Genomic DNA, 12,720 nt, shown 5'->3' with positions numbered 1-12,720 from the left:
AATAGCACTTGATTCTCAACTATTTGATCAATCACTGAATATCACACAAACAAATAAGAAGAAACAAACACAACTCAATAACATACAACATTCACCATACGTAAAGCTAAAAGAAAGCCTAACGAAAAGAACGTTCGTTTTTCAAAAACATTACACACAAGGGTTATAATAAAAAGGTATTCTTTTCAAAAATGTGTGATCTATACTTTATTAAACAAGACATGAGCTTAAGAGTATCTTAATTAAAATATACAAATATTAGGTTCACCAATTTAATCTTTTATAAAATGTCATATGTGATATGTCTAAGATTAAGGGTTTATAGGATGTTAAAACATGTTATAACAATATTAAAACTTTTTAATTTTTTAGAGAAGACATATGTTATATATCTAAGATTAATGCGTTATGAAATACATTATTAATTTATGAAGCCTTATGGAACATATAATAAAACATCTATTTGAAAAGACCTTAGGATATAAGCCTAAACAGGTTTTATGTGAAAAGATCATTAAACAAATAGTTATATTTATTTTCATTAAGAAAATACATGGTATAATTGATTTTTAGGAGAGATAATGAAACAATTAATTATCTTTACTTTTGCTTAAGAAAACACTAGCCTCTATTTTTATTAAGCCTGTATAACCAGTTGTGAACAAATTGAAATATAAATCTAATTAACTAGATTATGAGAAAACATAATTAATCTATTACTTATCTTTACCTTCAGTTTAGGAACATATGACCTAGATATGAATACTATATTCATTGGTATATTATTAACTATCATTTTAGTTATGACGGTGTGAGCACTTAATTAAGCCATTATATCATTATTAGAAAAGTTATATGACACGTTTCTATTGTAAAGCATATAATTATGGATACTTAAACATGAGACTAAATGAGTTTTATGTGAAGGGATAATAAATAATTATCGTTCTATTAGGAAAACACTAAATCTATATTTGTTGAGAAAACTACATTCAAATCGATAGGTCATCATTTTAAAGATATGAACATCAATTCTATCATTTTAGTTTATAAAAGCAATGACCCTTGTTATCTTTTAATTAATAAATTGTAAATAATCTATTAATTAGACATATGTTTATTTTCTATTTTTATTAAGAAACATATGTCTACATATTCTTTTAAGTTTCTATTTAATACGGCTACACTTAAACATCTATAATGAACCTGGTTAAATCAAAAACATGTTATCTATTAAAAAGGTCATTTTAAAATTAGAAACAAATTATCTACTTCTTTAGTAAGAAACCTATGTTTATCAACATGCTATCAATTTTTTATTAGAAAAGTATGAGCACCTAATTAAGTCATTTTAACATTATTATAAATTATACTCTTTCCGTTTTCTCCTTTCTTTTCTAAATAGAATTTATACGTATAACTAGAAATTGTTTATTTATAATTCTTCTGAATTTAATATACTAAAAATTAATTGTAAATTACTAAATGGGACTTTTAATAACATATTCATGGTTATTATGACATAAATAAATATTTTACTAATTCTAAGTAATTAAGTGCTATACTTATGAATACTTTTATTATGACTAGTAACATCTATATTTTCATTTGACCGGAACTACGTGGCCTAGTATTTCTTCATGCAAATAAGTTTACACTTAAAATACTACTAACAATTATCGTTCCACACACAAAAGCGAAATCAAATTTGTAAACGTTTTCTAGTATGAAAATCACCGCGGTAGTGAATAGTGACTGTACTGATTAAAATTATAAAATCATACACATATTAAAGCGTTATCGCGGGGTTTGATTTTGGTTACACGTATATATCGAATCTCTAAAATCATACACGTGAATCGCCAAATCGCATCAATATTACAACGATAAATCGCAAGATTCAAAACATGATTTAGAAAATAAATCAGTGGGTTGTCTTCAACCTTGGTTGGGTTCTCGTTCATGCACATGGATGAACGACGGTCAAGGGAACGAGCGCGAGGTTCGGCCGGGGTGCTGCGTGGGCGGTGAGTATGAACTCCGGCGAGTCTCCACGAACTCCGGCGACGACGGTGAGCTCCGGCGGCGAGGGAGAGAACGAGAAGGGAGTGAGAGAGGGGCGAGCTCGGTTGTCGGAGGGAGAAGAGAGGAACTCGGCGTCCAATTTATAGAGGTTGGGAGGGAAGGGGAGAGGTCGGCTAGGGAGGGAGAGGGGCGGCCGGAGTGCTTCATGGCGGTCATGAATGGCATTCATGGAGGAGAGGGAGTAATGGGGAGAAACGGACGTGTTAAAGCTCCATTAACGCCAAAGAAACGGCTCCATTCACGCGAACGGCGCGGGTGGCGGCTTCGATCGGGCGCTCGGTGCACGTCTTCTGGCGCGGTCGGACGCGCTGCTTCGGTTGGCGCGCCTGGGCTTCGGTCGACGGCTGGACGGGTCGGTGGCGCGGCTGGGCGGCTCGTCAGTCGGGTCCGACCGGTCGTCGGGCTGGAGCGTGCAGGGAGCATCGATCTGGGTCCTGGTCGGGCGCGCACGGCGGTGCAGTCTTGGGCAGGGGCGCTCGGCCGGCTGGATGCGCGGTCCTACGGGCGGGTGAGAGCAGAGGGAAGGGGAGAGAAGAGAGGAGAGAGCAGGTGTCGACGGCGGCCGTGCAGGGGAGGGAGGCGGCTTGCTTGCTGGGCCAAATGGGCCAAATTCAGCCAGGGTAGATTAGGGTTTGTTCTTTTCCTTTTTTAATATATTTAGAATATATATATATATACACTGTCGGAGAGGGAATTCTCTGGTCGGGTGGCAGAGTGCACCCGCCCTTAATCCTAAGATGACGAGGGGGCTTAAGCGTTTTGCCTATCCTGCTAAACGGTCACCGAGCACATGAACACGCGAGAGTTTAGAGTGGTTCGGACTGCCGGAGCGTAATACCCTACTCCACTGTGTGTTGGATTGCTGTGGAATCTTGAGTGTTTTTTGGGTCTGTCTCAGGTCTCCGAGAGCCTGTTTTGTAACGTTGCATGCCTCCCCTTTTATAGCCAAGGGGGCATGCACAAGGATACTGAGCCCCGACATGTGGGCCCAGGAACATAACAGATGTAGTACTTGGCGCTACTCCTATTTGCTGCTGGGGCAATCTTCTTATGCCCTGACGTCTGAGATCTGCATAATATCGGCGTGCAGGGGAAGCTTCTCGTATAAGGGATGATGGACACAGTGCACCGCGTGGCACGGGCGCACTGTTTGACAATGGACTGGACAGGTGCGCCGTCTGCAAGATGGCCCTGACGCCGCCTACCAGTGGAGTGGACAGGACACATTAAATGCTGAGGGGGCACATCACCTGTTAGCAGGGTGGACAAGCGGCGTGTCCTCTCGGCAATAAATGCAGAGACCGTGCGGCCTAGAGACCTTACGTCAGGCTCCGCTCGCTGGCTTATGTCATGGGCTACAAGCCACGCGGCAGCAGCGGGTCTCCGCCTGAGCGGGGAGTGCAAGCGCACAGGATAAGGCCTGACACGTGTCAGCACCGGACCCTTGCTTATGCCAGGGTCTCCCCTGTCCCGGGACCTCGTTGTAGCCTGGACCTTACTCGGAGGGATCTGGACCCCATCCAAGTGACCCAGCATACTTACTTGGGAGTCCCGGGCCGTAATCGGGGGTCCGGGTTGTGCGTACAGGGGTCTGATGCTCCCTCGCAGAGGTCCGGCCCAACTGATACATCCTGGGATGTATCAGTTTTTCTCGCCACGTGGTGCCCCTTGAGCCGTCCACGTGGTGGGGTCGGGTGCTGCTTCACCGTGCGGCTAGGGAACGCCGTACGTGCACCGCGTCTTCATACTGTAGTAAAGGGTACCCCTGATTCAGGGTACCGACATATACACTGCAGGAAGAACTCCCAAAATAATATTAACACAAGTAAATATTTGTTTTGTAGAAGAATATTGTTTTAGTAAGATTTCTCTTTTAAATAAAAGATCTTCACCAAAAGAAAGGTTAATAAAAATGGAGCTTTTGCAAGCACTATTATTTAAAAGTTATTAACATAATAAAATACATATTGCAATGGTAATATATTAATAATTTATTATTATTATTTTATAAAACGAGATTTCCTTCATATGATTAAATCAAGAATTGTATTGGCAAATCAATTCAACCAAAATTTATGCTCCAGCATGAATGCTTCAAAGACTTGATTAAATTTTATCTATTCAAGAAATTCTTCAAATTATATATATCAAGGTTTCCTTATTTGAAAACATAAATATTTTTCCTTTCTACTGAAATTTAATAGTTCAAATAGGGTTGTTTGCAGTTGCTAGATTTAGGGTGTTACAAAATCTATCCCTCTTAAAAAGAATCTCGTCCTCGAGATTAGGGAAGGCTAGCAAGAAAGCAATGGTGCTATATGGTTACTCGTAGGTTCTTGGTTCACACTTTAACTCTTCTAAACTTAAGGAACTTATTGTTTCTTTGCTCCGCAATGACTACAAATCAAGTGATCTTCATCATCGTACTTATAACTGGTTGGTCTTCTGGATTATTGTTTGGGTCTTGCTTCACCGTCTTCTTCTTTAGTTGGTCTAGACGCTTCTTGGGGCATTCGCGAATAATATGTTCTTCATCCAGGAGCTCATCGACGACAGGAATGGGGTAAGCATCCTTCACCGTGATGGCATTCAGCGCGCGGTAGTCAACGCAGAAACGCCACGAGCCGTCCAGCTTCTTGACGAGGAGTACCAGGGAGGAGAAGGTGGAGTCGCTGCGCCGCATGATGCCCTGCTCTATCATAGCCGCGCACTGCCGTTCCAGCTCATCCTTGTGCGCGGCTCGATAGCGATATGGCCTAACTGCCACGGGGGCCGAGCCGGGCTTGAGAGTGATGTGGTGTGCGCGCCCCCGGGTCGGCGGCAGACCGGACGGTGCCGCGAAGACGTCCTCGAAGGCGTCCAGCAGCTCATCGAGAAGGGGCTCGGTCACTGGAGTGGCCGCATGAAGGCGGGGAGTTTGCGGAGGTGCAGTGCCGCGCCAACTTACGTCCCACCCCACATGCTTGAAGGCCATGGTGCATGCCGTGATGTTCTAGACGATGTCCCCCAATGGGGCCATCCAGTTGGTGCCGAGGACGATATCATAGCCCGCCAAGGGCATGACGTAGAGGTCGACGCGGAATTCCAGCCCATCGATGACGACCGACGCCTGACGAAGGACGCCCGGGCAAGAGATGCGCTCCCCGTTGGCCACTGTGGTTGTTAGGCGAGGGCGCGTCTGAACGGGCATCCCCGCGCGCTGGGCCGCGGTCTCCCCGATGAAGCTGTGTGTGGAGCCGGTGTCGACGAGCGCGGTGAAGGCCGCCGACCCCACATGTACGCGGAGTTGGATGGTGCTGGCGACAGCCACCCCGGCAACGGCGTGTAGAGAGAACACAGGTGCCTCCTCGCTCGCCTCGGACTCAGCGAGTTCGAAGCCATCGATGAAGAAAATGCGGTGACACACCCTGTTGTGGCCCCGCAAATATGGCTCATTGCAATTATAGCAAAGGCCGAGACGGCGCCGTTCCGCCTGCTCCTCCATCGAGAGGCGCTTGGTGGCTTGTCCCCCCTCTCTGGTCGGCGATGCTGGAAGGGCCAGCTGCGCCTTTGGAGCGGGCAACGCTGGCTGCGTGGGCACTGGAAGTACGGCCACCGCGAGTGCCGCCTGTCGTGGAACGGGCGCCGGCAGAAACACCCGTGCCGCCGCCCTGGGGGCCGCCTGGTTGAGGCGATCCAGCTCTACCAGCTCCAGTTGGCGAGCCAAACTCATGGCAGTCGCGAGTGATGCCGGTGCGTGGACGCGCACCTAGTGGCTAAGCGGGGGCAGTAGACCGCCGGTGTAGAGCTGCACCCTTTGCTCTTGATCAAGGTGCCCTGCGCGCGGAAGGAGTGCCTAGAACCTGTTGGAGTACTCCTCGACGGTCCCTGTACGACGACATTCGGAGAGCTCGAACAACGGCGCCGAACGCACGGTCGGCCCGAATCGCAGGTTGAGAAGCTCCATGAATTGCCCCCAAGGAGGCGTGCCTTCATCTTCTTGGAGTTGGATAAACCAGAACTGGGAAATGTCTTCCAAGTTGTAGGAGGCCATCCATACCTTCTCCTCCGGCATGGTGCGCTGCTGGCGGAAATAGGATTCGCACCGATTGATGAACAACAGCGGATCCGTCTTGCCGTCATATCGGGGAAAATCCAGCTTCTGTAACCTGGGCGGCCGATTGGTGTGGTGCTGGCCGTCGGGACAGCTGTCAGCGTCTGACGACGAGGCCACCTTTGCCTTGAGGCCCGCCACATCGGCGGACAGGGTCTTCAACATTTTGACAACGTCAGCGAGGCTTAGCTCTTCGTCAGCCATGGCCGGATGCACAGAGGGGGACGCGACCGAGGGTGGTGGTGACGGTGGAGGGGTTGGTGGTGGCGCTGCGGGTTGGGATGCAGCGGCGGTGGATCGGAAGGATCGACGTGACGTTGATACCAGGTTGTCAAGAGCAGTGTTCGGCTGGGATGCTGGACCTCTACTCCGGAGCTCGTACTCTCGCTCCATGATAACTCCGGCAGGGTTATGCCCCCGTGCCGCTAACACGCTCACCGGGTTATGCCCCCTGGCTCACGGTTTGAGAAGAGAGAGAGGTGAGATTGGTTTAACTTGTGCTTAAAGACTGAATACGGTTACAAGATATAAATAGCTTCAGGCCCAACCGACCAAAGCAGTAGGCTCCTCTAATCTAGGACTAAAATAGCAAGCTAATATTTGTTTTCTTATTCTTTGTTTCCTTCTTGGGCTCCTTTCTTTCCCTAATCTTTGTTTCCTTATTCTTTGTTTCCTTCTTGCGCTGCTACTCTTTCCTTCCCTTTCTTTCCTCCTCAGCCATGCGCTGATACTCTTTCCTTCTCAGCGTCGGCCAGCTGTTTGGCGCGCTCCTGCGCACGTCCCTGGATCGGCGAAGCCTGGTGTATGTGCGCCCGAACATGACAATTGGACTCACGAGCGCATGTTCAGTCGGGTTTTGAGAGCCTAGACATACAATATATTGGAAATATATTTTATCTTTGGAACGGCTCGTTTCTATATTTCTATATAGAATCAAACCTATATTTCTATATAGAATGAAACCAAACATCCTATATACTAAAATGAAGCAGCTCAGTTCTACCTAACCTTAGAACCAAACACTACCTCGTAAGAAGAGTACAGCTCAACAATACCAGCCAACTTATTACACCGCTTGTGGAACGTGGGAGACAAGGAAGATACTCTTCTTTTTCCTTGTCGCGATTTAGTTCAAAATGAACTAGCTCAAATATTTGAGAATAGATGTAGTAATATACTTTTAGCATCAGAAAAGAGAAAGCAATACATGTTGGTAGCTAACTACACACGTGTTTGCAAGGTCGCGATCATTGATCAGTTACCGGCTGATTGGTTAGCTGGACGAGCGCACCCACGCTCGCCCGATCCAGGCTGACCGGAAACGAGTATTTTTGGCATATGAGTGGATGCAATCAAAGGGTCTCAAAATGATTTATTTTGCATCCACTCGTGGAACTCATGCTCCAGATATACAGGCAACCAAACAAATATTCAAATAAAGTCAATGCACACAGTGATCTAGGACGAGACGATGCAACCAACCAATCAGACGGTAAATAAACATAAACTTACGTAAAAGTATGAGAAGACGGTAACTGTATATATTGCCACACCGACATCTTTATTTTTCAGACTACTGAACACGCTTTCAGTAGCTGTACATCGTACACGGACCACAGAAAATGTCACCAGCAACCTACAGCTTTGATGGTGTTTTCTTAGAACTCCGGCCCTGGATGAATTTCTGCATATTCGTGAACTGTTCCTTTGTCATTCCATTGTAATAGTTGTGACCTCTTTCCTGAAAATTGGAACGGTAAAGAGATGAGCTTATGCATTTTCTGAATGTTAGTCTCGTCGATGAAACCGACACACAGCAGAACGGCAGAGACACTAGGGTGACAATGGGCTCTCAATTTTAAACTATAAGATTTAAGGATCGAATCGGATTAGGATCGATATTATTTCTATTCATTTTTGAACTAAAATTTAGCATTTAGATCACGATCCATTACCACCCCTAGATACACTTGGCTTTTCAGGATCAACCAACGACCAGTAAAAACAAATATTCAGAACGATTTTTTTGTGCGGAATCACCAATAGAGAATTGAAGTGTCCGTTGTTAAGGTCCCTGAGGATATTAGATGAACATTTCCTAAGGAGCACCCATAGTTTTCCAATGATATAACGCATTTATAGTCAAACTACCACACAAGATCAGCTAAACTTGATAGTTTTATTAAAAAAAAGACGTTAACATGCAAGTAAAATGTACCGCAAAATGTACAGGCACGAACCTTCTCAAGTGCTTGAGCATGCTCCAAATCCAGCTTAAATCCATCATTTATAACCGATTTGTACAATACAACTAAGTTGCGGTTGTTCCTCACAATAGCCTCAGCAACCTCTATCGCCTTACTCAGCACCTCATTATCATCCACGACGTGGTTAACAAGCCCCCACCTCTCTGCCATTTCAGCAGTAACAGGCATGCAAGTTAGTGACACTTCCCTTGCTCTATTCGGCCCAATGATGCGAGAAAGCTTCTGTGAAAGACCCCAGGAAGGAAATATCCCAAACCTACATCACAAGACCGGATATTGATCAGAGCACAGCAGATGACGTGAACAGGTTAGAAGGCAACGGCATAAATAAATTGGAGTGGAAATGTATTGGCTGATGATATGGAGAAGAAACGTAGTGTTTCAGTGCTCTGGCCAAAATTGAAAAGCGCAATACCACAGCTTCTGTAGAACTATGTTCAGGCAATCTTGTGTTATACAAAATTACCAAATAAAAACACCGAAAGCTCAGTTTTCCAACCAAGCCTCCGTGTATCCCAAAGTTCCAAACGCCGAATTTTCGCTACAGCCTAGCTGAAAACTAATAATCGAGTAAACTAACGCAGAGTGACTCTGATTACCATCCTAGTCGCAAGAGCAGCTAAGTTAGAACACTAGCTGATTCGACAATACAGTGATCTGTATGAAGTGGAGGATGATAGACGTACTTGGCGTGGGTGTCCAAGAACTTGGTGGAGCGTCCAGCGACGAGGATGTCGCAGGCGAGGGCGATCTCGAACCCGGCAGTGACGGCGAACCCGGCGATGGCGCCGACGATGGGCTTCCGGCAGAGCTCCATCTGCACGACGGGGTCCGTGGCGACGTCCTTCACATCGCCCTTGAACACCTCCGCCGCCGCCGTCAGGTCCACCCCGGAGCAGAACGCGCGACCGCGGCCCGCGAGCACCACCGCTGCCACGGCGTCGTCGGCACCCAGCCGCCGGAACGCAGCCGCCATGGAGATCATCATGGGCTTCGTCAGCGCGTTGAGCGCCGAAGGCCGGTTGATGGTCACCACGGCTACCGGAGATCCCGGCCTCGCCGGCCCCACCTCGATAAGGTCGCCGGAGTCCGGTGATGCGGTGCCCATTCGGTCTGATTGGGTTTGTCCGTTTGGGTTAGCGTCTCGGTTTGGTGTAGCGGTTCTGGGGTAGTATCTTGTGGATCTGAGCGTGTGAGACAAGCATTGGGACTGTTCAACATTATAAACGATAAAAATTAAGGGAGTATATAGCGGTGTTTAATATAAACCAATCTACCAGGAGTGTGGATAATTTTACACTTAACCGCCCGCTGTGTCGGCGTTTCGACACCGGAGGTCCCTGGACTGACGAGTAAATTGTCGCCGCGTGCCCCAGCCTAGATGGGTCGGCGTGAGACGGAGCGCGAAGGGGGGAAACCAGAGGGAGACAGGCGTAAAAGGGGAAACCCGTGGCCTTCGTATTTGTCCCGCGCCTAGGTCAGGTGCGCTTGCAGTAGGGGGTTACAAGCGTCCGTGTGGGAGGGAGCGAGAGGCTTATGCGCGCCGTCCCGTTCCCCCGCGCGGCCAACCTTCCTTACGAATGCCCTGGGCCTTCCTTTTATAGGCGTAAGGAGAGGGTCCAGGTGTACAATGAGAGGTGTAGCAGTGTGCTAACGTGTCTAGCAGAGAGGAGCTAGCGCCCTAAGTACATGTCGTCGTGGCAGCCGGAGAGGTTTTGGCACCCTGTTCATGAGATGTCGTGGCCGTCGGAGGAGCGCTGGAGCCTGGCGGAAGGACAGCTGTCGGGGCTGTCGAGTCCTAGCTGACGTCTCCTTGCTTCCGTAAGGGAATGAGAGCCGCCGTCGTTATGGAGCACGCGGGGCACCATCATTACTTGTTTACCGGGGCGAGCCAGATGGGACGCCGGTCTTGTTCCCCGTAGCCTGAGCTAGCTAGGGGTAGGGTAATGATGGCTCCCACTGTGACGTGGTCGGTCCGAGCCCTGGGTCGGGCAAGGCGGAGGCTCCTCCGAGGTCGAGGTCGAGTCTGTCTTCCGTGGTCGAGGTCGAGTCCGAGCCCCGGGTCGGGCGAGGCGGAATTCGTCGTCTTCCGGGGCCGAGGCCGAGTCCGAACCCTGGGGTCGGGCGAGGCGGAGTTCGTCGTCTTCCGGGGCCGAGGCCGAGTCCGAGCCCTGGTTCGGGCGAGGCGGAGTTCGTCGTCTTCCGGGGCCGAGGCCGAATCCGAGCCCTGGGGTCGGGCGAGGCGGAGTTCGTCGTCTTCCGGGGCCGAGCTCGAGTCCGAGCCCTAGGGTCGGGCGAGGCGGAGCTTCCTATGGCGCCCGAGGCCGGACTTGGCCGCTGTCAGCCTCACTCTGTCGAGTGGCACAGCAGTCGGAGCGACACGGACGACGCTGTCTTCTTGTCGGGCTGGTCAGTGGAGCGGCGAAGTGACTGCGGTCACTTCGGCTCAGTCGACTGAAGGGCGTGCGTCAGGATAAGGTGTCAGGCCACCTTTGCATTAAATGCTTCTGCGGTGTGGTCGGTCGGTGTGGCGATCTGGCCAAGGTTGCTTCTTGGCGAAGACTGGGCCTCGGGCGAGCCGAAGGTGTGTCCGCTGCTTGAGGGGGCCCTCGGGCGAGACGTGAATCCTCCGGGGTCGGCTGCCCTTGCCCGAGGCTGGGCTCGGGCGAGGCGAGATCGTGTCCCTTGAGTGGACCGAGCCTTGACTTAATCGCACCCATCAGGCCTTTGCAGCTTTGTGCTGATGGGGGTTACCAGCTGAGATTAGGAGTCTTGGGGTACCCCTAATTATGGTCCCCGACAGTAGCCCCCGAGCCTGAAAGGGAGTGTTAATACTCGCTTGGAGGCTTTTGTCGCACTTTTTTGCAAGGGGACCGGCCTTTCTCGGTTGCGTTTCGTTCCGGTGGGTGCGCGCGAGCGCACCCGCCGGGTGTAGCCCCCGAGGCCTCGGAGGAGTGGTTTGACTCCTTCGAGGTCTTAATGCGTTTCGCGATGCTTCGGCCGGTCTGGTTGTTCCCTCATGCGAACTGGCCGTAGCCCGGGTGCACAGTCGAGTCCCAAGTTCTCGGGCTGGTATGTTGACGCTGTCAACGGTTTGGCCGGAGCCGGGTTTGCGAGAGCAGCCCCCGAGCCTCCGCACAGAGCGAGAGGACGGTCAAGGACATACTCGACTTTTTTACATACGCCCCTGCGTCGCCTTTCCGCAAGGAGGAGGGGGGAAAGCGCCATGTTGCCCTTGGAGGGCGCCGAACATGGTGTCTCCAGTGAGCTGCTAACGGGTAATCCGAGTGGACGCCCGTGCCCCATTTGTTAGGGGTCGGCTAGTGGCCCGGAGGCGCGCTCCAAAAGTACCTGTGGGTGATTTGCCGGACCCGGTCCCCTTTTGACGGGGTCCGAGGGCTCGATGCCTCCCTCTGATGGGATTCCGTTACAAAATCGTTCCCGTTGGTCTCGGAAATGTCCTAGGGTACCTCGGGAGTGTAGCCCGAGCCTTGCATATGTATCGAACGTACCCGGGGTCATCCCTCGCTCTGCGTCTGAGGCGGCTGTCGAACCCTTCGAGGGCCAGCCTACGAACCCATGATCAGTAGTGGGCGCGGAGCCCGAGTGGCCTGAGCGCGGCCGTTGAACCCTTTCGAGGGGCCGACCTTCGAACCCCTGACCAGTAGTGGGCGCGGAGCCCGAGTGCTCTGAGGCGGCTGTTGAACCCTTCCGAGGGGCCAGCCTTCGAACCTCTGATCAGTAGGGAGGCTCGGGGCCCGTTTCCTTCGCGGAGAAGGATCCCTTTCGGGGTATCCCCTTTCCCGGTCCCTGTTGTAAGAGAGAGAAAGAGGAGGAGGAAAAGGATACGAAATCGAATGACGTGGCGCACCTTTTTTGACACGGTCATTATGGCGGAGGTGAAGCGTCGCCTGCTTCGCCCGCCAAAGGCGCCGCCTGTCCTGCCGCAGAGTTAATGCGACGGGACGAGTGGTTCGCGGGGCAGCCGTTGCGCGTGCGTGAGCCGTTCGAGGAACGGAACACGGGCGCGTCGTCTTCACGCCGTGGGAGAGGGTTCCCTCGCTGTCCCAGGAGGGGACGTGAGCTTGGCTGACGACTTGACCGCTGCTTCCGCCCGCCTGCCACTGCCATTACTGCCGGCCCATTTCTGGCCGTATCGACCGTCGCGCCTTCTCCCGCGGCTGACTGACCCATGACCGATGTGCCTGGTTGGCACTATTGGGTCACGCGCAGGGTTGCCTCGAGTCGCGGTACTGGTTCCGCAGTCGAGGAGGC

The 12,720-nt window shown here is 50.4% G+C and overlaps 1 protein-coding gene across 1 annotated transcript; it reads right to left on the bottom strand.

Annotated features, from left to right (window-relative positions):
* Nucleotides 1-7,588: 7,588 nt before the first annotated feature.
* On the bottom strand, nt 7,589-9,666 carry LOC100283153 (3-hydroxybutyryl-CoA dehydratase). Its single transcript, NM_001156055.3, has 3 exons — nt 9,132-9,666; nt 8,419-8,701; nt 7,589-7,919 (listed from the first exon to the last, which is right to left on the bottom strand). Exons 1-3 carry the CDS (start codon nt 9,551-9,553, stop codon nt 7,815-7,817), a joined length of 810 nt encoding a protein of 269 aa, NP_001149527.2. The 5' UTR covers nt 9,554-9,666; the 3' UTR covers nt 7,589-7,814.
* Between the last annotated feature and the right edge of the window lie 3,054 nt (nt 9,667-12,720).

The sequence above is a fragment of the Zea mays genome, chromosome 1, assembly GCF_902167145.1.
Source record: "Zea mays cultivar B73 chromosome 1, Zm-B73-REFERENCE-NAM-5.0, whole genome shotgun sequence".
Taxonomy (NCBI): Eukaryota; Viridiplantae; Streptophyta; class Magnoliopsida; order Poales; family Poaceae; genus Zea; species Zea mays.
This window is presented reverse-complemented; position numbering and strand designations above follow the sequence as displayed.